Source organism: Coffea arabica, chromosome 7c (assembly GCF_036785885.1).
Source record: "Coffea arabica cultivar ET-39 chromosome 7c, Coffea Arabica ET-39 HiFi, whole genome shotgun sequence".
Lineage (NCBI taxonomy): Eukaryota > Viridiplantae > Streptophyta > Magnoliopsida > Gentianales > Rubiaceae > Coffea > Coffea arabica.
The window spans coordinates 18,987,042-19,011,251 of NC_092322.1; the positions used below are offsets into that span (position 1 = coordinate 18,987,042).

Below are 24,210 nucleotides of genomic sequence, written 5' to 3' on the forward strand. Positions count from 1 at the left end.
AATGGTTAAGTATATTGGGAGGGGTTATTAGGCGTTCAAATCACCCTTGAGGATAAATTTGAGAAATTAAGTTGAGATTAGGAAACCAAGTGAAAAGACCAAAAGACCTTACAATTCCATGCGAAACCAAACGACCCTTATGACAAATTCCCATCACCGCAACTTCGACCAATTGCATTTTAACCAATTCGATACGCAACCTTTCGTAAACCGCGGCACCACAAAACCACTTGATCAAATTCACACTACATCTCACAACCATTTCAGCCGACTCTTTCTCTGCACAAACCAAAGTCGAAATCAACTTCACTCCAAATACCACTCTACTCTTTCATTCTTGATTCACAACAAAACCTCATTTCTTCCCTGCCTTGACCGAGAGCACCGAGAGAGGGAGAGAGCTGCCGGAAACTTCTTGGATTCAGCCGTGAGTTGGAGCAAAGCCAGGGAAGGGAATCTGCCGGAAGCTTCACCAATTCTACCTTCATCCACAACCCTTTTCAGCCGCAACTCCAAACCAGAATCACCATCTGCACTTGGCCGAGAGCTAGGAAGGAAATTTCTGGAATTTCGTGTGAAAGATTGGTTGCTAGCTGAGGTAATTTCTGGTCTAAAATAGGTTGATTATTAGTTGATCAAGCTATATCAGAGATTACATGTTTAGATTATACAATCGGATGCTGAAATCAAAACCTTACGAAAATTTCTGTTTTGAGAAATTGTTGCTACCGAGACTTGAGGTGTTATTGCAGCTCCAATTTTGTTTTGTGTGATAATCTGAACACCCAAATGTCTTTAGCTGAGTAAGAATTGGAAGATTAAGACCATGTATGATGAATTGGGCATTCGAATGAAGTGTTAAAGCAGAGATAAATTTCTGGGTTAGTTTGGGGTAAGAAAATTCTGCCGAGAGCCTAGCTTAATTATTACAGCTTAACTTGGTTCAATTTGGTTGCTATCAAACTGATTTCTGGTCTGGATATGATAGCTAGTTAAATTCAGCAGTTGTGCATGTGAAATTAAGTGCAAAATACAGGAATTAACCATAGAAAAAAAATGGTTTGTGACTAAACAAATGCTGGAAGAATTTCTGGTTTGGCCGAGAGCTTAGCTTAAAGCTTTGCAACCTGATTTGGTTTAGTGTTGTTGTTTAAACTTATAACCATGATTAGATGACTAATAACAAGTTAATTAGGCCCTGCATGTAGTTGATTAGTAAGTTTTAAATCAGAGAAATAAAGGTTAAGAGTACATTCTGCTTCAAGGCATGATCACCCGAGCCCAAGCAGGAAAATTTCTGGAAATTTTGATGTTAATAATGATAGTTTGAACTCAATTTTGAAAGTGGAAAATTTTAGTAACTAACTAGGTGTTTAAAATGTTGAATTGAGTAACTAACACCATGTTTAAACCAAGGAAATTTGAACTAAAGTTGAATTGTTTGCTGGAAATCTTTGAAGCCGCAAGCAAGGTTGAACCAGAAATTTCAGTTTGCCTTTAGAAAGTTTAAATGGTTTCTGAACATTTATTTTATTGTTTCCTTGGACTATGATGGTCTTGAGCTACATAAGAGATGCAAAATTTAAGTGGTTTGGCGAGGAAATATTTAATATATTGAAGGATTGAATTAAAGAGGTTAGTATACAAATGCTGGAATTTCCTTTGTGATGGCCGAAGGTTGAGTTGGAAGCTCAACTTAGTTTCGAAAATTTCCTTCAAATCATGAGGGATGGAAATGCCTGGAATATGTTGTTTTGGAATTATATAAGAAATGTATGGATGGTTTGAATAAAAACATTTTGGTGCAAAAAGAGAAAAAGGAGTTTTTCACATGTGAAAAATGACATTTCAGATTTTTGGATGTCCCTGACCAATTTCAGTAAAATGCTTATATCTTGGTGTAGAAAAATCCGTTTAAGGTGCCGTCAGTGGCATTTGAAACTAGAAACATGGGCCTTGGTTCTGTAGAAATTTTATATTTTTCCTCCATGTGTACGGCTGTACGTGACTCCTCAAAGTAGGCTGTCTTGACTTAATGTCCTGTTTCTTCAGGAAAATGAATTTTGACTTGAATCGAATGTTGGGCCTATCTGTGATTTGAATTTCTGAATTTCAAGTGAAGCTTACATGCTAAAATTTTCTGGTATGTGAATGGCATTGAGCCTAGTAAAATGCTATGGTGGTAATCTGAATTTCTCGAGTTATTTAAGCGTTAAATTAGCCGTGACTTTACTCCTTGTTTCTAGTTGAAATTTTGGTTTGAAAGTGATTGGTTGCTATCAAGAGCTAATGATTGATGAAGCTCTTGGCCATTTGAATGATTTTCTAAGTACTACAGGGTGACGAAAGTTAATTGCTGGAATGTCTTGGAGGCTTTACTTTTATTTTATTTTTAGTTGCTTATGATGGGCTTGCTGAAACCAAGTGCTAATGATTGATGAAGCCTTGGTTGATCATTTTATTTTATTCAGAAATGCACTTGTTGAAATCTAGGGCTAATGATTGACGAAGCCCTAGTAATTTGCTATGTGATTTTTGTCATATTTTGATCCATATTATAATTTCGAAACGGAATCGGAGCTGTGGAAGTTGTATCGACCTTGCGAACTCGAGTAGCTGTGATCAAATTAATCAGAAATATTTTTCCAGCTAGTATTATATTATAAAACTTTCCAACTCGATAATTTCCTTTAGCTCAAACTAGCCTCGATTAGTAAATAAGTTATATAGCTTTTGAAAATTCTAAGTCTTATTTTAATTCATTTTCTTTCCTTAAGCTATAGTTAACTATAGGAAAAGTTCCAAAATACGAGTTGTAATAATTCTGGGGAAAAGCATGGGAAACTTGCTCGGCAAGAAACCTTATTTTAGGGTAAAATAGTTTTAGTAATAATTTTTGCAGGAACCATAGCTTTAAAGAAATGTTCAAAGTAACTTTCTAACATTGATATTAAGAGGTTTGTCGACTTATTTCCAGAAAATTTATACTAGTTACCCTTTTTATAAGGAAAAGTACCTCAAGGAAAATTATAAGAAACATTTCTACTATTTGTGTCAAGTTTCAATCTAAGTAGATTTTTGAAATTACTATGGGAAAGTAAACTAGCAATATATTAGATAAACCTCAATGTGTTCGAGTCTAAAGACTGAATAAAAGCTTATAATTTCAATATTTGATATTCTAGGATATTGCGAGGAAGCGGAATTCGATTCCCAACTTGACATCTGAACTTCACTCTTGGTGAGTGTCCCTGCTTGTTTTATGTTATGTGGTTAAGCGCTTTATTAACTTGCTATATTATAACTATGAAGTGGTTTTGACCCATCGAAGTGAGCAATGTGTACTTTATCACACTAGCCTTTCGAGTGGTGACTTGCGTAAAACATTTTTTTTGTGAATCAAGTGCTAGACGTAAAGTCGTTGGGTGAATCCCTCGACGAGTCAATAATAATCAATCAAGTGCTAGACGTAAAGTCGTTGGGTGAATCCCTCGACGAGTCAATAATAATAAATCAAGTGCTAGACGTAAAGTCGTTGGGTGAATCCCTCGACGAGTCAATAATAATCAATCAAGTGCTAGACGTAAAGTCGTTGGGTGAATCCCTCGACGAGTCTATAATAATAATGTAAGTTCAGGACGTAACGTCGTTGGGTGAATCCCTCGACCAGTCTAAGGTACACTTGGGTATTATCGCCTTCCTATTTGTTTACTTCAATCGAATCAATACGTGTTAATTGTTTTAATTGATTGCATGTTTTTGGGGCACCACTGAGCTTTAGCTCACCCCACGTTTATTGTTTTCCTTAACAGGTTCTGGAAACTGAAAGCTGGATGCTTACTTAAGTTTTCCTTTTGGATTGTATTTGAATGCTATAACTTATTCTGTGGGCTGTAATGTGTTATTGAGATAATGCACTTTTCTTTTGGGTTGCCACTTGAAACGGGAAAATGGGTAAACCCTAATTCGATTACTTGGCCTGTAAATTTGTAATAGAGATTTATGTATTTATCTACCCGGATTGGTACGACTTTATATTTTGGTACGTAGCACGTGGGATGTTTAAGAGCCTCGACTGGCTAATTTATCTCTGCTATCTCTGAAGTTAAGTTGGATGTAAGGATGATCTTATTCGGGAAAATTTGTTTTGTAACAGAGTAGTTTATTACTCCAAGGTTTTAGGTTAGAATGCTTGCATGAGTCCTGGCGAGAGCTGGGCAGACGGCCCGCCAACCCTTTGGTTCGCCTTAGGGGAAAGTGGGGTCGCCACAGGTGGTATCAGAGCTCTTATCGAGCTCGTGCCGGGAGAGGACTCTCGGACTGTGGGGATTGACTCGTTAAGTGTGGAACAAAAGTTTATAGTTGGGATATTAGACATGTATGTTGGGTAGGAATCTCAAATATAGGTAAGTTACTCTTGGGACTGGCCAGCCTGAGGTGTGAATTATCCTATAGTCAGATTCTTGTACCCGAATACCAGATATTTCATTAAATGGTGTATTTGCAATTGAAAAGAATTCAGTATATCGCATTATGATGTGACTAGAAATCATGACTAAGTTTGGAAAAGTAGGATTGAAGGAATCAAGTCTAACTTTTGAAAGTTAAAGGTAAAGAGCCAATGGTGTGATCTTGAAGATTAGTGCCAATTACGTATTTAAGAGGAATTTATGGAAGCGAAATCGGAAGAATGAGTGGGGCCTAGTGGGATTGTCAAAGACTAAACTAATGAAGGTTAAGTTGAATCTAAACTAAGGGTTGAGCTATTAGTTATGTGGTTATAATAATCGGTGTATTATTGACTTGCTTTCCTTCATGTTTATAAAGATCGAAATATGAGTTATGTGTGAAAATATTAAATGTACCGTGAATTGTTTGGCTTTTAAAGTTGTATGAACTTTGGTATGTGAATATATGCTTTAAGTGTTTTAAATTTTCTTTCTCTTGGTATTCATGTTGACTTCACTTAATAATAACAAGTAAATAAATAGCAACATCTTCGCTTGATCACTTTATTTTTATCAATAGGCATAACTAGGCTATGGATCTACAAGTTAGAAATAGAGGACGTGGGAGACCAACTAGGCAACACCCCGAGGGTGGTAGTGATAGGGAACCTGAGGCCAACCCAGGCCATGGTCAGGGAAACGTGGCCGGAGATCCAGTGGCCACCGCAATCAATAGAATAACTGATGTGTTAGAGCGCATGACTGAGCATCAAGCCCATGGAGCGGTGCATCAGCAAGGAGGCCCAATCGATTACGAGGATCGGGCATTAGAGAGATTCCTGAAGTTTGGACCTCCTAAGTTCTACGGAGGCCCAGAACCTGAGGTAGCCGAAGGTTGGTGGGAAAGGATCTCTGATATTTTTGCCGCTCTAAATTATACGGAAGAGAGGCAAGTGACTTTTGCAGCATTCCAGTTTGAAGGAGCTGCTCGTTCCTGGTGGAACCTAATTAGGGTCAATTGGGACAGGAATCATATTCCCAGGACCTGGGCGAACTTCACAAGGGAGTTCAACGCCAAATTTCTTCCACCTCTCATTCAAGAAAAGAGAGAGGACGACTTCATAAAATGTAAACAAGGGGCGATGAGTGTCGCCGAATATGAAGTCCAGTTCACAAAATTGTCCCGATTTGCTCCTGAACTGATAGCCACGGAACAAAGGCGTGTCCGGAGGTTTGTGCAGGGACTAAACGTGGAAATTCAGGAGGGATTAGCTGCTGTTCGGATAGACACATTTGCTGATGCTGTAGAAAGAGCTCAAAGGGTTGAAGTTGCTAGAACTCAAGTAAAAACTTACCAGGCCAAGAAAAGATTTGCACCTAGCAGCAGTCGGGAGCCGACTTATACAAATGCTCCACTGGCCAAAGTGGGTCGAGGAACTGGTGCCAGAGGTGCCGGAGGAAGAAATAATGGAACTAACGGGGGACCAAATGGAAGAGGTCAACCTAGGAACGCTCCACAAGGAAGTCGTGCGATAACTTTCCTGGGAACTTGTGGGTATTGCAAGAAACCTGGACATACCGAGGCCGGTTGCTGGAGGAAAGCAGGAAAGTGCTTGAAGTGTGGAAGCAGCGAGCACCAAATTGCCGGTTGCCCGAAAATACAAGAGGATAATACCCTGAATGATGAACCAGCCAACATTAGAGAGAATAGGCCGAAAGTTCCTACCAGGGTTTACGCTATAAATGACCAACCTGTACCTGATTCTTCGGAAGCCGTGGAAGGTACTCTTCCCATTTCTCATCAATTAGCTAGAGTGTTAATTGATCATAGCGCAACTCATTCATTTGTGAACCAAACTTTTCCATCCGGAGTTAACGTCAAACCTGTTAGATTACCCTTGACCTTGAAGTTAAAACATCAATGGGTAATAAGATTTTAATCAGTAGCTTAACTTATAATAACTGTGAATTCTGGATTGAAGGGCATAAAATACTAGTGGATCTAATCAAATTGGACATACGAGGTTATGATGTTATTATATGAAAGAATTTTCTAGCTCATCACCATGCTAAGCTTGATTGCAGAACAAAAGTATTGGAACTTTGGATTTCCGAAGAAGCAACTTGGGAGTTAGAAGAAGAAATGCAGAAAAAGTATTCCGATTTGTTTCTCAAGAAAGTAAGAATTTTGAGGACAAAATTCATTTTAAGGAGGGGAGGATGTGAGAACCCTGAAAATAGACATATAAATATCAGTGCATATTTTATTTGCATTTTAATTCTTTAATAAATTTTAGCACTAAGTCCAATTGTTTTTAAGTAAGTACGTAGAAATAAACGTTATGTGCAAAATAAAAGAATTGTGCTAAACTACTAAACTTCTTAGTTTTGTTACATTAACTTCATATTTCAATGGTAAACTATTTCATTGATCTAATAATTAATTTTTTTGAATTCTAGTATTGTAATTAATTGTTTTGAAATAAAAGGGTAAAGATAATTTCTATGTAATAAATAATATAATTGTGCCAATATTGAATTATTCGGTTTTGCTATACTAAATTAATATTTCTTGAGTTGGATTAATTCTATTACTTTAAAATAAATTCTTTGATTTCCGATAGCTAGTTTTAATCGTTAATAATGTTAAATGTTTATAGGAATTTCCGCGTTAAGATAAAAATCAATGAATTTTAGATAAATATGATATTCCTATACTAAACATACTTAAGGCATGAAAATTCGATAAATTTTGTGTAGGATAACTTTAATTCTTGAGAATAAACAATTGGAGATGCGGATAATTAAGTTAATCGCTATATAATGTTAGGAACCTTAATATTTAAGTTTAATCGATATTTATTCGATAAAAATGGTTAAGTATATTGGGAGGGGTTATTAGGCGTTCAAATCACCCTTGAGGATAAATTTGAGAAATTAAGTTGAGATTAGGAAACCAAGTGAAAAGACCAAAAGACCTTACAATTCCATGCGAAACCAAACGACCCTTATGACAAATTCCCATCACCGCAACTTCGACCAATTGCATTTTAACCAATTCGATACGCAACCTTTCGTAAACCGCGGCACCACAAAACCACTTGATCAAATTCACACTACATCTCACAACCATTTCAGCCGACTCTTTCTCTGCACAAACCAAAGTCGAAATCAACTTCACTCCAAATACCACTCTACTCTTTCATTCTTGATTCACAACAAAACCTCATTTCTTCCCTGCCTTGACCGAGAGCACCGAGAGAGGGAGAGAGCTGCCGGAAACTTCTTGGATTCAGCCGTGAGTTGGAGCAAAGCCAGGGAAGGGAATCTGCCGGAAGCTTCACCAATTCTACCTTCATCCACAACCCTTTTCAGCCGCAACTCCAAACCAGAATCACCATCTGCACTTGGCCGAGAGCTAGGAAGGAAATTTCTGGAATTTCGTGTGAAAGATTGGTTGCTAGCTGAGGTAATTTCTGGTCTAAAATAGGTTGATTATTAGTTGATCAAGCTATATCAGAGATTACATGTTTAGATTATACAATCGGATGCTGAAATCAAAACCTTAGGAAAATTTCTGTTTTGAGAAATTGTTGCTACCGAGACTTGAGGTGTTATTGCAGCTCCAATTTTGTTTTGTGTGATAATCTGAACACCCAAATGTCTTTAGCTGAGTAAGAATTGGAAGATTAAGACCATGTATGATGAATTGGGCATTCGAATGAAGTGTTAAAGCAGAGATAAATTTCTGGGTTAGTTTGGGGTAAGAAAATTCTGCCGAGAGCCTAGCTTAATTATTACAGCTTAACTTGGTTCAATTTGGTTGCTATCAAACTGATTTCTGGTCTGGATATGATAGCTAGTTAAATTCAGCAGTTGTGCATGTGAAATTAAGTGCAAAATACAGGAATTAACCATAGAAAAAAAATGGTTTGTGACTAAACAAATGCTGGAAGAATTTCTGGTTTGGCCGAGAGCTTAGCTTAAAGCTTTGCAACCTGATTTGGTTTAGTGTTGTTGTTTAAACTTATAACCATGATTAGATGACTAATAACAAGTTAATTAGGCCCTGCATGTAGTTGATTAGTAAGTTTTAAATCAGAGAAATAAAGGTTAAGAGTACATTCTGCTTCAAGGCATGATCACCCGAGCCCAAGCAGGAAAATTTCTGGAAATTTTGATGTTAATAATGATAGTTTGAACTCAATTTTGAAAGTGGAAAATTTTAGTAACTAACTAGGTGTTTAAAATGTTGAATTGAGTAACTAACACCATGTTTAAACCAAGGAAATTTGAACTAAAGTTGAATTGTTTGCTGGAAATCTTTGAAGCCGCAAGCAAGGTTGAACCAGAAATTTCAGTTTGCCTTTAGAAAGTTTAAATGGTTTCTGAACATTTATTTTATTGTTTCCTTGGACTATGATGGTCTTGAGCTACATAAGAGATGCAAAATTTAAGTGGTTTGGCGAGGAAATATTTAATATATTGAAGGATTGAATTAAAGAGGTTAGTATACAAATGCTGGAATTTCCTTTGTGATGGCCGAAGGTTGAGTTGGAAGCTCAACTTAGTTTCGAAAATTTCCTTCAAATCATGAGGGATGGAAATGCCTGGAATATGTTGTTTTGGAATTATATAAGAAATGTATGGATGGTTTGAATAAAAACATTTTGGTGCAAAAAGAGAAAAAGGAGTTTTTCACATGTGAAAAATGACATTTCAGATTTTTGGATGTCCCTGACCAATTTCAGTAAAATGCTTATATCTTGGTGTAGAAAAATCCGTTTAAGGTGCCGTCAGTGGCATTTGAAACTAGAAACATGGGCCTTGGTTCTGTAGAAATTTTATATTTTTCCTCCATGTGTACGGCTGTACGTGACTCCTCAAAGTAGGCTGTCTTGACTTAATGTCCTGTTTCTTCAGGAAAATGAATTTTGACTTGAATCGAATGTTGGGCCTATCTGTGATTTGAATTTCTGAATTTCAAGTGAAGCTTACATGCTAAAATTTTCTGGTATGTGAATGGCATTGAGCCTAGTAAAATGCTATGGTGGTAATCTGAATTTCTCGAGTTATTTAAGCGTTAAATTAGCCGTGACTTTACTCCTTGTTTCTAGTTGAAATTTTGGTTTGAAAGTGATTGGTTGCTATCAAGAGCTAATGATTGATGAAGCTCTTGGCCATTTGAATGATTTTCTAAGTACTACAGGGTGACGAAAGTTAATTGCTGGAATGTCTTGGAGGCTTTACTTTTATTTTATTTTTAGTTGCTTATGATGGGCTTGCTGAAACCAAGTGCTAATGATTGATGAAGCCTTGGTTGATCATTTTATTTTATTCAGAAATGCACTTGTTGAAATCTAGGGCTAATGATTGACGAAGCCCTAGTAATTTGCTATGTGATTTTTGTCATATTTTGATCCATATTATAATTTCGAAACGGAATCGGAGCTGTGGAAGTTGTATCGACCTTGCGAACTCGAGTAGCTGTGATCAAATTAATCAGAAATATTTTTCCAGCTAGTATTATATTATAAAACTTTCCAACTCGATAATTTCCTTTAGCTCAAACTAGCCTCGATTAGTAAATAAGTTATATAGCTTTTGAAAATTCTAAGTCTTATTTTAATTCATTTTCTTTCCTTAAGCTATAGTTAACTATAGGAAAAGTTCCAAAATACGAGTTGTAATAATTCTGGGGAAAAGCATGGGAAACTTGCTCGGCAAGAAACCTTATTTTAGGGTAAAATAGTTTTAGTAATAATTTTTGCAGGAACCATAGCTTTAAAGAAATGTTCAAAGTAACTTTCTAACATTGATATTAAGAGGTTTGTCGACTTATTTCCAGAAAATTTATACTAGTTACCCTTTTTATAAGGAAAAGTACCTCAAGGAAAATTATAAGAAACATTTCTACTATTTGTGTCAAGTTTCAATCTAAGTAGATTTTTGAAATTACTATGGGAAAGTAAACTAGCAATATATTAGATAAACCTCAATGTGTTCGAGTCTAAAGACTGAATAAAAGCTTATAATTTCAATATTTGATATTCTAGGATATTGCGAGGAAGCGGAATTCGATTCCCAACTTGACATCTGAACTTCACTCTTGGTGAGTGTCCCTGCTTGTTTTATGTTATGTGGTTAAGCGCTTTATTAACTTGCTATATTATAACTATGAAGTGGTTTTGACCCATCGAAGTGAGCAATGTGTACTTTATCACACTAGCCTTTCGAGTGGTGACTTGCGTAAAACATTTTTTTTGTGAATCAAGTGCTAGACGTAAAGTCGTTGGGTGAATCCCTCGACGAGTCAATAATAATCAATCAAGTGCTAGACGTAAAGTCGTTGGGTGAATCCCTCGACGAGTCAATAATAATAAATCAAGTGCTAGACGTAAAGTCGTTGGGTGAATCCCTCGACGAGTCAATAATAATCAATCAAGTGCTAGACGTAAAGTCGTTGGGTGAATCCCTCGACGAGTCTATAATAATAATGTAAGTTCAGGACGTAACGTCGTTGGGTGAATCCCTCGACCAGTCTAAGGTACACTTGGGTATTATCGCCTTCCTATTTGTTTACTTCAATCGAATCAATACGTGTTAATTGTTTTAATTGATTGCATGTTTTTGGGGCACCACTGAGCTTTAGCTCACCCCACGTTTATTGTTTTCCTTAACAGGTTCTGGAAACTGAAAGCTGGATGCTTACTTAAGTTTTCCTTTTGGATTGTATTTGAATGCTATAACTTATTCTGTGGGCTGTAATGTGTTATTGAGATAATGCACTTTTCTTTTGGGTTGCCACTTGAAACGGGAAAATGGGTAAACCCTAATTCGATTACTTGGCCTGTAAATTTGTAATAGAGATTTATGTATTTATCTACCCGGATTGGTACGACTTTATATTTTGGTACGTAGCACGTGGGATGTTTAAGAGCCTCGACTGGCTAATTTATCTCTGCTATCTCTGAAGTTAAGTTGGATGTAAGGATGATCTTATTCGGGAAAATTTGTTTTGTAACAGAGTAGTTTATTACTCCAAGGTTTTAGGTTAGAATGCTTGCATGAGTCCTGGCGAGAGCTGGGCAGACGGCCCGCCAACCCTTTGGTTCGCCTTAGGGGAAAGTGGGGTCGCCACAGGTGGTATCAGAGCTCTTATCGAGCTCGTGCCGGGAGAGGACTCTCGGACTGTGGGGATTGACTCGTTAAGTGTGGAACAAAAGTTTATAGTTGGGATATTAGACATGTATGTTGGGTAGGAATCTCAAATATAGGTAAGTTACTCTTGGGACTGGCCAGCCTGAGGTGTGAATTATCCTATAGTCAGATTCTTGTACCCGAATACCAGATATTTCATTAAATGGTGTATTTGCAATTGAAAAGAATTCAGTATATCGCATTATGATGTGACTAGAAATCATGACTAAGTTTGGAAAAGTAGGATTGAAGGAATCAAGTCTAACTTTTGAAAGTTAAAGGTAAAGAGCCAATGGTGTGATCTTGAAGATTAGTGCCAATTACGTATTTAAGAGGAATTTATGGAAGCGAAATCGGAAGAATGAGTGGGGCCTAGTGGGATTGTCAAAGACTAAACTAATGAAGGTTAAGTTGAATCTAAACTAAGGGTTGAGCTATTAGTTATGTGGTTATAATAATCGGTGTATTATTGACTTGCTTTCCTTCATGTTTATAAAGATCGAAATATGAGTTATGTGTGAAAATATTAAATGTACCGTGAATTGTTTGGCTTTTAAAGTTGTATGAACTTTGGTATGTGAATATATGCTTTAAGTGTTTTAAATTTTCTTTCTCTTGGTATTCATGTTGACTTCACTTAATAATAACAAGTAAATAAATAGCAACATCTTCGCTTGATCACTTTATTTTTATCAATAGGCATAACTAGGCTATGGATCTACAAGTTAGAAATAGAGGACGTGGGAGACCAACTAGGCAACACCCCGAGGGTGGTAGTGATAGGGAACCTGAGGCCAACCCAGGCCATGGTCAGGGAAACGTGGCCGGAGATCCAGTGGCCACCGCAATCAATAGAATAACTGATGTGTTAGAGCGCATGACTGAGCATCAAGCCCATGGAGCGGTGCATCAGCAAGGAGGCCCAATCGATTACGAGGATCGGGCATTAGAGAGATTCCTGAAGTTTGGACCTCCTAAGTTCTACGGAGGCCCAGAACCTGAGGTAGCCGAAGGTTGGTGGGAAAGGATCTCTGATATTTTTGCCGCTCTAAATTATACGGAAGAGAGGCAAGTGACTTTTGCAGCATTCCAGTTTGAAGGAGCTGCTCGTTCCTGGTGGAACCTAATTAGGGTCAATTGGGACAGGAATCATATTCCCAGGACCTGGGCGAACTTCACAAGGGAGTTCAACGCCAAATTTCTTCCACCTCTCATTCAAGAAAAGAGAGAGGACGACTTCATAAAATGTAAACAAGGGGCGATGAGTGTCGCCGAATATGAAGTCCAGTTCACAAAATTGTCCCGATTTGCTCCTGAACTGATAGCCACGGAACAAAGGCGTGTCCGGAGGTTTGTGCAGGGACTAAACGTGGAAATTCAGGAGGGATTAGCTGCTGTTCGGATAGACACATTTGCTGATGCTGTAGAAAGAGCTCAAAGGGTTGAAGTTGCTAGAACTCAAGTAAAAACTTACCAGGCCAAGAAAAGATTTGCACCTAGCAGCAGTCGGGAGCCGACTTATACAAATGCTCCACTGGCCAAAGTGGGTCGAGGAACTGGTGCCAGAGGTGCCGGAGGAAGAAATAATGGAACTAACGGGGGACCAAATGGAAGAGGTCAACCTAGGAACGCTCCACAAGGAAGTCGTGCGATAACTTTCCTGGGAACTTGTGGGTATTGCAAGAAACCTGGACATACCGAGGCCGGTTGCTGGAGGAAAGCAGGAAAGTGCTTGAAGTGTGGAAGCAGCGAGCACCAAATTGCCGGTTGCCCGAAAATACAAGAGGATAATACCCTGAATGATGAACCAGCCAACATTAGAGAGAATAGGCCGAAAGTTCCTACCAGGGTTTACGCTATAAATGACCAACCTGTACCTGATTCTTCGGAAGCCGTGGAAGGTACTCTTCCCATTTCTCATCAATTAGCTAGAGTGTTAATTGATCATAGCGCAACTCATTCATTTGTGAACCAAACTTTTCCATCCGGAGTTAACGTCAAACCTGTTAGATTACCCTTGACCTTGAAGTTAAAACATCAATGGGTAATAAGATTTTAATCAGTAGCTTAACTTATAATAACTGTGAATTCTGGATTGAAGGGCATAAAATACTAGTGGATCTAATCAAATTGGACATACGAGGTTATGATGTTATTATATGAAAGAATTTTCTAGCTCATCACCATGCTAAGCTTGATTGCAGAACAAAAGTATTGGAACTTTGGATTTCCGAAGAAGCAACTTGGGAGTTAGAAGAAGAAATGCAGAAAAAGTATTCCGATTTGTTTCTCAAGAAAGTAAGAATTTTGAGGACAAAATTCATTTTAAGGAGGGGAGGATGTGAGAACCCTGAAAATAGACATATAAATATCAGTGCATATTTTATTTGCATTTTAATTCTTTAATAAATTTTAGCACTAAGTCCAATTGTTTTTAAGTAAGTACGTAGAAATAAACGTTATGTGCAAAATAAAAGAATTGTGCTAAACTACTAAACTTCTTAGTTTTGTTACATTAACTTCATATTTCAATGGTAAACTATTTCATTGATCTAATAATTAATTTTTTTGAATTCTAGTATTGTAATTAATTGTTTTGAAATAAAAGGGTAAAGATAATTTCTATGTAATAAATAATATAATTGTGCCAATATTGAATTATTCGGTTTTGCTATACTAAATTAATATTTCTTGAGTTGGATTAATTCTATTACTTTAAAATAAATTCTTTGATTTCCGATAGCTAGTTTTAATCGTTAATAATGTTAAATGTTTATAGGAATTTCCGCGTTAAGATAAAAATCAATGAATTTTAGATAAATATGATATTCCTATACTAAACATACTTAAGGCATGAAAATTCGATAAATTTTGTGTAGGATAACTTTAATTCTTGAGAATAAACAATTGGAGATGCGGATAATTAAGTTAATCGCTATATAATGTTAGGAACCTTAATATTTAAGTTTAATCGATATTTATTCGATAAAAATGGTTAAGTATATTGGGAGGGGTTATTAGGCGTTCAAATCACCCTTGAGGATAAATTTGAGAAATTAAGTTGAGATTAGGAAACCAAGTGAAAAGACCAAAAGACCTTACAATTCCATGCGAAACCAAACGACCCTTATGACAAATTCCCATCACCGCAACTTCGACCAATTGCATTTTAACCAATTCGATACGCAACCTTTCGTAAACCGCGGCACCACAAAACCACTTGATCAAATTCACACTACATCTCACAACCATTTCAGCCGACTCTTTCTCTGCACAAACCAAAGTCGAAATCAACTTCACTCCAAATACCACTCTACTCTTTCATTCTTGATTCACAACAAAACCTCATTTCTTCCCTGCCTTGACCGAGAGCACCGAGAGAGGGAGAGAGCTGCCGGAAACTTCTTGGATTCAGCCGTGAGTTGGAGCAAAGCCAGGGAAGGGAATCTGCCGGAAGCTTCACCAATTCTACCTTCATCCACAACCCTTTTCAGCCGCAACTCCAAACCAGAATCACCATCTGCACTTGGCCGAGAGCTAGGAAGGAAATTTCTGGAATTTCGTGTGAAAGATTGGTTGCTAGCTGAGGTAATTTCTGGTCTAAAATAGGTTGATTATTAGTTGATCAAGCTATATCAGAGATTACATGTTTAGATTATACAATCGGATGCTGAAATCAAAACCTTAGGAAAATTTCTGTTTTGAGAAATTGTTGCTACCGAGACTTGAGGTGTTATTGCAGCTCCAATTTTGTTTTGTGTGATAATCTGAACACCCAAATGTCTTTAGCTGAGTAAGAACTGGAAGATTAAGACCATGTATGATGAATTGGGCATTCGAATGAAGTGTTAAAGCAGAGATAAATTTCTGGGTTAGTTTGGGGTAAGAAAATTCTGCCGAGAGCCTAGCTTAATTATTACAGCTTAACTTGGTTCAATTTGGTTGCTATCAAACTGATTTCTGGTCTGGATATGATAGCTAGTTAAATTCAGCAGTTGTGCATGTGAAATTAAGTGCAAAATACAGGAATTAACCATAGAAAAAAAATGGTTTGTGACTAAACAAATGCTGGAAGAATTTCTGGTTTGGCCGAGAGCTTAGCTTAAAGCTTTGCAACCTGATTTGGTTTAGTGTTGTTGTTTAAACTTATAACCATGATTAGATGACTAATAACAAGTTAATTAGGCCCTGCATGTAGTTGATTAGTAAGTTTTAAATCAGAGAAATAAAGGTTAAGAGTACATTCTGCTTCAAGGCATGATCACCCGAGCCCAAGCAGGAAAATTTCTGGAAATTTTGATGTTAATAATGATAGTTTGAACTCAATTTTGAAAGTGGAAAATTTTAGTAACTAACTAGGTGTTTAAAATGTTGAATTGAGTAACTAACACCATGTTTAAACCAAGGAAATTTGAACTAAAGTTGAATTGTTTGCTGGAAATCTTTGAAGCCGCAAGCAAGGTTGAACCAGAAATTTCAGTTTGCCTTTAGAAAGTTTAAATGGTTTCTGAACATTTATTTTATTGTTTCCTTGGACTATGATGGTCTTGAGCTACATAAGAGATGCAAAATTTAAGTGGTTTGGCGAGGAAATATTTAATATATTGAAGGATTGAATTAAAGAGGTTAGTATACAAATGCTGGAATTTCCTTTGTGATGGCCGAAGGTTGAGTTGGAAGCTCAACTTAGTTTCGAAAATTTCCTTCAAATCATGAGGGATGGAAATGCCTGGAATATGTTGTTTTGGAATTATATAAGAAATGTATGGATGGTTTGAATAAAAACATTTTGGTGCAAAAAGAGAAAAAGGAGTTTTTCACATGTGAAAAATGACATTTCAGATTTTTGGATGTCCCTGACCAATTTCAGTAAAATGCTTATATCTTGGTGTAGAAAAATCCGTTTAAGGTGCCGTCAGTGGCATTTGAAACTAGAAACATGGGCCTTGGTTCTGTAGAAATTTTATATTTTTCCTCCATGTGTACGGCTGTACGTGACTCCTCAAAGTAGGCTGTCTTGACTTAATGTCCTGTTTCTTCAGGAAAATGAATTTTGACTTGAATCGAATGTTGGGCCTATCTGTGATTTGAATTTCTGAATTTCAAGTGAAGCTTACATGCTAAAATTTTCTGGTATGTGAATGGCATTGAGCCTAGTAAAATGCTATGGTGGTAATCTGAATTTCTCGAGTTATTTAAGCGTTAAATTAGCCGTGACTTTACTCCTTGTTTCTAGTTGAAATTTTGGTTTGAAAGTGATTGGTTGCTATCAAGAGCTAATGATTGATGAAGCTCTTGGCCATTTGAATGATTTTCTAAGTACTACAGGGTGACGAAAGTTAATTGCTGGAATGTCTTGGAGGCTTTACTTTTATTTTATTTTTAGTTGCTTATGATGGGCTTGCTGAAACCAAGTGCTAATGATTGATGAAGCCTTGGTTGATCATTTTATTTTATTCAGAAATGCACTTGTTGAAATCTAGGGCTAATGATTGACGAAGCCCTAGTAATTTGCTATGTGATTTTTGTCATATTTTGATCCATATTATAATTTCGAAACGGAATCGGAGCTGTGGAAGTTGTATCGACCTTGCGAACTCGAGTAGCTGTGATCAAATTAATCAGAAATATTTTTCCAGCTAGTATTATATTATAAAACTTTCCAACTCGATAATTTCCTTTAGCTCAAACTAGCCTCGATTAGTAAATAAGTTATATAGCTTTTGAAAATTCTAAGTCTTATTTTAATTCATTTTCTTTCCTTAAGCTATAGTTAACTATAGGAAAAGTTCCAAAATACGAGTTGTAATAATTCTGGGGAAAAGCATGGGAAACTTGCTCGGCAAGAAACCTTATTTTAGGGTAAAATAGTTTTAGTAATAATTTTTGCAGGAACCATAGCTTTAAAGAAATGTTCAAAGTAACTTTCTAACATTGATATTAAGAGGTTTGTCGACTTATTTCCAGAAAATTTATACTAGTTACCCTTTTTATAAGGAAAAGTACCTCAAGGAAAATTATAAGAAACATTTCTACTATTTGTGTCAAGTTTCAATCTAAGTAGATTTTTGAAATTACTATGGGAAAGTAAACTAGCAATATATTAGATAAACCTCAATGTGTTCGAGTCTAAAGACTGAATAAAAGCTTATAATTTCAATATTTGATATTCTAGGATATTGCGAGGAAGCGGAATTCGATTCCCAACTTGACATCTGAACTTCACTCTTGGTGAGTGTCCCTGCTTGTTTTATGTTATGTGGTTAAGCGCTTTATTAACTTGCTATATTATAACTATGAAGTGGTTTTGACCCATCGAAGTGAGCAATGTGTACTTTATCACACTAGCCTTTCGAGTGGTGACTTGCGTAAAACATTTTTTTTGTGAATCAAGTGCTAGACGTAAAGTCGTTGGGTGAATCCCTCGACGAGTCAATAATAATCAATCAAGTGCTAGACGTAAAGTCGTTGGGTGAATCCCTCGACGAGTCAATAATAATAAATCAAGTGCTAGACGTAAAGTCGTTGGGTGAATCCCTCGACGAGTCAATAATAATCAATCAAGTGCTAGACGTAAAGTCGTTGGGTGAATCCCTCGACGAGTCTATAATAATAATGTAAGTTCAGGACGTAACGTCGTTGGGTGAATCCCTCGACCAGTCTAAGGTACACTTGGGTATTATCGCCTTCCTATTTGTTTACTTCAATCGAATCAATACGTGTTAATTGTTTTAATTGATTGCATGTTTTTGGGGCACCACTGAGCTTTAGCTCACCCCACGTTTATTGTTTTCCTTAACAGGTTCTGGAAACTGAAAGCTGGATGCTTACTTAAGTTTTCCTTTTGGATTGTATTTGAATGCTATAACTTATTCTGTGGGCTGTAATGTGTTATTGAGATAATGCACTTTTCTTTTGGGTTGCCACTTGAAACGGGAAAATGGGTAAACCCTAATTCGATTACTTGGCCTGTAAATTTGTAATAGAGATTTATGTATTTATCTACCCGGATTGGTACGACTTTATATTTTGGTACGTAGCACGTGGGATGTTTAAGAGCCTCGACTGGCTAATTTATCTCTGCTATCTCTGAAGTTAAGTTGGATGTAAGGATGATCTTATTCGGGAAAATTTGTTTTGTAACAGAGTAGTTTATTACTCCAAGGTTTTAGGTTAGAATGCTTGCATGAGTCCTGGCGAGAGCTGGGCAGACGGCCCGCCAACCCTTTGGTTCGCCTTAGGGGAAAGTGGGGTCGCCACAGGTGGTATCAGAGCTCTTATCGAGCTCGTGCCGGGAGAGGACTCTCGGACTGTGGGGATTGACTCGTTAAGTGTGGAACAAAAGTTTATAGTTGGGATATTAGACATGTATGTTGGGTAGGAATCTCAAATATAGGTAAGTTACTCTTGGGACTGGCCAGCCTGAGGTGTGAATTATCCTATAGTCAGATTCTTGTACCCGAATACCAGATATTTCATTAAATGGTGTATTTGCAATTGAAAAGAATTCAGTATATCGCATTATGATGTGACTAGAAATCATGACTAAGTTTGGAAAAGTAGGATTGAAGGAATCAAGTCTAACTTTTGAAAGTTAAAGGTAAAGAGCCAATGGTGTGATCTTGAAGATTAGTGCCAATTACGTATTTAAGAGGAATTTATGGAAGCGAAATCGGAAGAATGAGTGGGGCCTAGTGGGATTGTCAAAGACTAAACTAATGAAGGTTAAGTTGAATCTAAACTAAGGGTTGAGCTATTAGTTATGTGGTTATAATAATCGGTGTATTATTGACTTGCTTTCCTTCATGTTTATAAAGATCGAAATATGAGTTATGTGTGAAAATATTAAATGTACCGTGAATTGTTTGGCTTTTAAAGTTGTATGAACTTTGGTATGTGAATATATGCTTTAAGTGTTTTAAATTTTCTTTCTCTTGGTATTCATGTTGACTTCACTTAATAATAACAAGTAAATAAATAGCAACATCTTCGCTTGATCACTTTATTTTTATCAATAGGCATAACTAGGCTATGGATCTACAAGTTAGAAATAGAGGACGTGGGAGACCAACTAGGCAACACCCCGAGGGTGGTAGTGATAGGGAACCTGAGGCCAACCCAGGCCATGGTCAGGGAAACGTGGCCGGAGATCCAGTGGCCACCGCAATCAATAGAATAACTGATGTGTTAGAGCGCATGACTGAGCATCAAGCCCATGGAGCGGTGCATCAGCAAGGAGGCCCAATCGATTACGAGGATCGGGCATTAGAGAGATTCCTGAAGTTTGGACCTCCTAAGTTCTACGGAGGCCCAGAACCTGAGGTAGCCGAAGGTTGGTGGGAAAGGATCTCTGATATTTTTGCCGCTCTAAATTATACGGAAGAGAGGCAAGTGACTTTTGCAGCATTCCAGTTTGAAGGAGCTGCTCGTTCCTGGTGGAACCTAATTAGGGTCAATTGGGACAGGAATCATATTCCCAGGACCTGGGCGAACTTCACAAGGGAGTTCAACGCCAAATTTCTTCCACCTCTCATTCAAGAAAAGAGAGAGGACGACTTCATAAAATGTAAACAAGGGGCGATGAGTGTCGCCGAATATGAAGTCCAGTTCACAAAATTGTCCCGATTTGCTCCTGAACTGATAGCCACGGAACAAAGGCGTGTCCGGAGGTTTGTGCAGGGACTAAACGTGGAAATTCAGGAGGGATTAGCTGCTGTTCGGATAGACACATTTGCTGATGCTGTAGAAAGAGCTCAAAGGGTTGAAGTTGCTAGAACTCAAGTAAAAACTTACCAGGCCAAGAAAAGATTTGCACCTAGCAGCAGTCGGGAGCCGACTTATACAAATGCTCCACTGGCCAAAGTGGGTCGAGGAACTGGTGCCAGAGGTGCCGGAGGAAGAAATAATGGAACTAACGGGGGACCAAATGGAAGAGGTCAACCTAGGAACGCTCCACAAGGAAGTCGTGCGATAACTTTCCTGGGAACTTGTGGGTATTGCAAGAAACCTGGACATACCGAGGCCGGTTGCTGGAGGAAAGCAGGAAAGTGCTTGAAGTGTGGAAGCAGCGAGCACCAAATTGCCGGTTGCCCGAAAATACAAGAGGATAATACCCTGAATGATGAACCAGCCAACATTAGAGAGAATAGGCCGAAAGTTCCTACCAGGGTTTACGCTATAAATGACCAACCTGTACCTGATTCTTCGGAAGCCGTGGAAGGTACTCTTCCCATTTCTCATCAATTAGCTAGAGTGTTAATTGATCATAGCGCAACTCATTCATTTGTGAACCAAACTTTTCCATCCGGAGTTAACGTCAAACCTGTTAGATTACCCTTGACCTTGAAGTTAAAACATCAATGGGTAATAAGATTTTAATCAGTAGCTTAACTTATAATAACTGTGAATTCTGGATTGAAGGGCATAAAATACTAGTGGATCTAATCAAATTGGACATACGAGGTTATGATGTTATTATATGAAAGAATTTTCTAGCTCATCACCATGCTAAGCTTGATTGCAGAACAAAAGTATTGGAACTTTGGATTTCCGAAGAAGCAACTTGGGAGTTAGAAGAAGAAATGCAGAAAAAGTATTCCGATTTGTTTCTCAAGAAAGTAAGAATTTTGAGGACAAAATTCATTTTAAGGAGGGGAGGATGTGAGAACCCTGAAAATAGACATATAAATATCAGTGCATATTTTATTTGCATTTTAATTCTTTAATAAATTTTAGCACTAAGTCCAATTGTTTTTAAGTAAGTACGTAGAAATAAACGTTATGTGCAAAATAAAAGAATTGTGCTAAACTACTAAACTTCTTAGTTTTGTTACATTAACTTCATATTTCAATGGTAAACTATTTCATTGATCTAATAATTAATTTTTTTGAATTCTAGTATTGTAATTAATTGTTTTGAAATAAAAGGGTAAAGATAATTTCTATGTAATAAATAATATAATTGTGCCAATATTGAATTATTCGGTTTTGCTATACTAAATTAATATTTCTTGAGTTGGATTAATTCTATTACTTTAAAATAAATTCTTTGATTTCCGATAGCTAGTTTTAATCGTTAATAATGTTAAATGTTTATAGGAATTTCCGCGTTAAGATAAAAATCAATGAATTTTAGATAAATATGATATTCCTATACTAAACATACTTAAGGCATGAAAATTCGATAAATTTTGTGTAGGATAACTTTAATTCTTGAGAATAAACAATTGGAGATGCGGATAATTAAGTTAATCGCTATATAATGTTAGGAACCTTAATATTTAAGTTTAATCGATATTTATTCGATAAAAATGGTTAAGTATATTGGGAGGGGTTATTAGGCGTTCAAATCACCCTTGAGGATAAATTTGAGAAATTAAGTTGAGATTAGGAAACCAAGTGAAAAGACCAAAAGACCTTACAATTCCATGCGAAACCAAACGACCCTTATGACAAATTCCCATCACCGCAACTTCGACCAATTGCATTTTAACCAATTCGATACGCAACCTTTCGTAAACCGCGGCACCACAAAACCACTTGATCAAATTCACACTACATCTCACAACCATTTCAGCCGACTCTTTCTCTGCACAAACCAAAGTCGAAATCAACTTCACTCCAAATACCACTCTACTCTTTCATTCTTGATTCACAACAAAACCTCATTTCTTCCCTGCCTTGACCGAGAGCACCGAGAGAGGGAGAGAGCTGCCGGAAACTTCTTGGATTCAGCCGTGAGTTGGAGCAAAGCCAGGGAAGGGAATCTGCCGGAAGCTTCACCAATTCTACCTTCATCCACAACCCTTTTCAGCCGCAACTCCAAACCAGAATCACCATCTGCACTTGGCCGAGAGCTAGGAAGGAAATTTCTGGAATTTCGTGTGAAAGATTGGTTGCTAGCTGAGGTAATTTCTGGTCTAAAATAGGTTGATTATTAGTTGATCAAGCTATATCAGAGATTACATGTTTAGATTATACAATCGGATGCTGAAATCAAAACCTTAGGAAAATTTCTGTTTTGAGAAATTGTTGCTACCGAGACTTGAGGTGTTATTGCAGCTCCAATTTTGTTTTGTGTGATAATCTGAACACCCAAATGTCTTTAGCTGAGTAAGAACTGGAAGATTAAGACCATGTATGATGAATTGGGCATTCGAATGAAGTGTTAAAGCAGAGATAAATTTCTGGGTTAGTTTGGGGTAAGAAAATTCTGCCGAGAGCCTAGCTTAATTATTACAGCTTAACTTGGTTCAATTTGGTTGCTATCAAACTGATTTCTGGTCTGGATATGATAGCTAGTTAAATTCAGCAGTTGTGCATGTGAAATTAAGTGCAAAATACAGGAATTAACCATAGAAAAAAAATGGTTTGTGACTAAACAAATGCTGGAAGAATTTCTGGTTTGGCCGAGAGCTTAGCTTAAAGCTTTGCAACCTGATTTGGTTTAGTGTTGTTGTTTAAACTTATAACCATGATTAGATGACTAATAACAAGTTAATTAGGCCCTGCATGTAGTTGATTAGTAAGTTTTAAATCAGAGAAATAAAGGTTAAGAGTACATTCTGCTTCAAGGCATGATCACCCGAGCCCAAGCAGGAAAATTTCTGGAAATTTTGATGTTAATAATGATAGTTTGAACTCAATTTTGAAAGTGGAAAATTTTAGTAACTAACTAGGTGTTTAAAATGTTGAATTGAGTAACTAACACCATGTTTAAACCAAGGAAATTTGAACTAAAGTTGAATTGTTTGCTGGAAATCTTTGAAGCCGCAAGCAAGGTTGAACCAGAAATTTCAGTTTGCCTTTAGAAAGTTTAAATGGTTTCTGAACATTTATTTTATTGTTTCCTTGGACTATGATGGTCTTGAGCTACATAAGAGATGCAAAATTTAAGTGGTTTGGCGAGGAAATATTTAATATATTGAAGGATTGAATTAAAGAGGTTAGTATACAAATGCTGGAATTTCCTTTGTGATGGCCGAAGGTTGAGTTGGAAGCTCAACTTAGTTTCGAAAATTTCCTTCAAATCATGAGGGATGGAAATGCCTGGAATATGTTGTTTTGGAATTATATAAGAAATGTATGGATGGTTTGAATAAAAACATTTTGGTGCAAAAAGAGAAAAAGGAGTTTTTCACATGTGAAAAATGACATTTCAGATTTTTGGATGTCCCTGACCAATTTCAGTAAAATGCTTATATCTTGGTGTAGAAAAATCCGTTTAAGGTGCCGTCAGTGGCATTTGAAACTAGAAACATGGGCCTTGGTTCTGTAGAAATTTTATATTTTTCCTCCATGTGTACGGCTGTACGTGACTCCTCAAAGTAGGCTGTCTTGACTTAATGTCCTGTTTCTTCAGGAAAATGAATTTTGACTTGAATCGAATGTTGGGCCTATCTGTGATTTGAATTTCTGAATTTCAAGTGAAGCTTACATGCTAAAATTTTCTGGTATGTGAATGGCATTGAGCCTAGTAAAATGCTATGGTGGTAATCTGAATTTCTCGAGTTATTTAAGCGTTAAATTAGCCGTGACTTTACTCCTTGTTTCTAGTTGAAAT

The 24,210-nt window shown here is 37.0% G+C and overlaps 4 protein-coding genes across 6 annotated transcripts in view; all 4 read left to right on the plus strand.

Moving 5' to 3' along the window:
• LOC113723531 (uncharacterized) lies at nucleotides 1-11,354 on the plus strand. 3 transcript variants are annotated; one of them, XM_072056453.1, is made up of 5 exons: nucleotides 1-598; nucleotides 3,186-3,241; nucleotides 5,029-6,230; nucleotides 10,505-10,560; nucleotides 11,132-11,354. In XM_072056453.1, the coding sequence occupies exons 3-4, from the start codon at nucleotides 5,042-5,044 to the stop codon at nucleotides 10,546-10,548; spliced, it is 1,233 nt and encodes a 410-aa protein (XP_071912554.1). In that variant the 5' UTR covers nucleotides 1-598; nucleotides 3,186-3,241; nucleotides 5,029-5,041; the 3' UTR covers nucleotides 10,549-10,560; nucleotides 11,132-11,354. The 3 variants fall into 3 exon arrangements, 2 of the variants coding, with proteins under 2 accessions (XP_071912554.1, XP_071912555.1); XM_072056454.1 differs by lacking the exon at nucleotides 10,505-10,560; XR_011817365.1 differs by lacking the exons at nucleotides 5,029-6,230; nucleotides 10,505-10,560; nucleotides 11,132-11,354 and adding an exon at nucleotides 3,813-4,035 and having other exon boundaries at nucleotides 16-598.
• Nucleotides 6,237-18,673, plus strand: LOC113723530 (uncharacterized). The gene is made up of 4 exons (XM_072056455.1): nucleotides 6,237-7,917; nucleotides 12,348-13,549; nucleotides 17,824-17,879; nucleotides 18,451-18,673. Exons 2-3 carry the CDS (start codon nucleotides 12,361-12,363, stop codon nucleotides 17,865-17,867), a joined length of 1,233 nt encoding a protein of 410 aa, XP_071912556.1. The 5' UTR covers nucleotides 6,237-7,917; nucleotides 12,348-12,360; the 3' UTR covers nucleotides 17,868-17,879; nucleotides 18,451-18,673.
• LOC140010110 (uncharacterized) overlaps nucleotides 13,556-24,210 on the plus strand; it is a 12,437-nt gene continuing 1,782 nt past the window's right edge. Inside the window, exons 1-2 of the mRNA XM_072056456.1 lie at nucleotides 13,556-15,236; nucleotides 19,667-20,868. Coding sequence (XP_071912557.1) covers nucleotides 19,680-20,868 — 1,189 coding nt within the window. The 5' untranslated portion in view covers nucleotides 13,556-15,236; nucleotides 19,667-19,679. The remainder of the gene's footprint in view (nucleotides 15,237-19,666; nucleotides 20,869-24,210) is intronic.
• The window catches only part of LOC140010111 (uncharacterized), a 12,494-nt gene continuing 9,158 nt past the window's right edge, over nucleotides 20,875-24,210 (plus strand). The window contains exon 1 of the mRNA XM_072056457.1: nucleotides 20,875-22,555. The gene's annotated coding sequence lies outside the window, so the exon portion shown is untranslated. The remainder of the gene's footprint in view (nucleotides 22,556-24,210) is intronic.

Coding starts and splice junctions, on each gene's coding strand:
- LOC113723530 (XM_072056455.1), top strand. CDS start 12,361: ATGGATCTACAAGTTAGAAATAGAGGACGTGGGAGACCAACTAGGCAA. Junction 13,550..17,823: donor TTCTTCGGAAGCCGTGGAAG/GTACTCTTCCCA, acceptor TTGATATTCTAG/GATATTGCGAGGAAGCGGAA.
- LOC113723531 (XM_072056453.1), top strand. CDS start 5,042: ATGGATCTACAAGTTAGAAATAGAGGACGTGGGAGACCAACTAGGCAA. Junction 6,231..10,504: donor TTCTTCGGAAGCCGTGGAAG/GTACTCTTCCCA, acceptor TTGATATTCTAG/GATATTGCGAGGAAGCGGAA.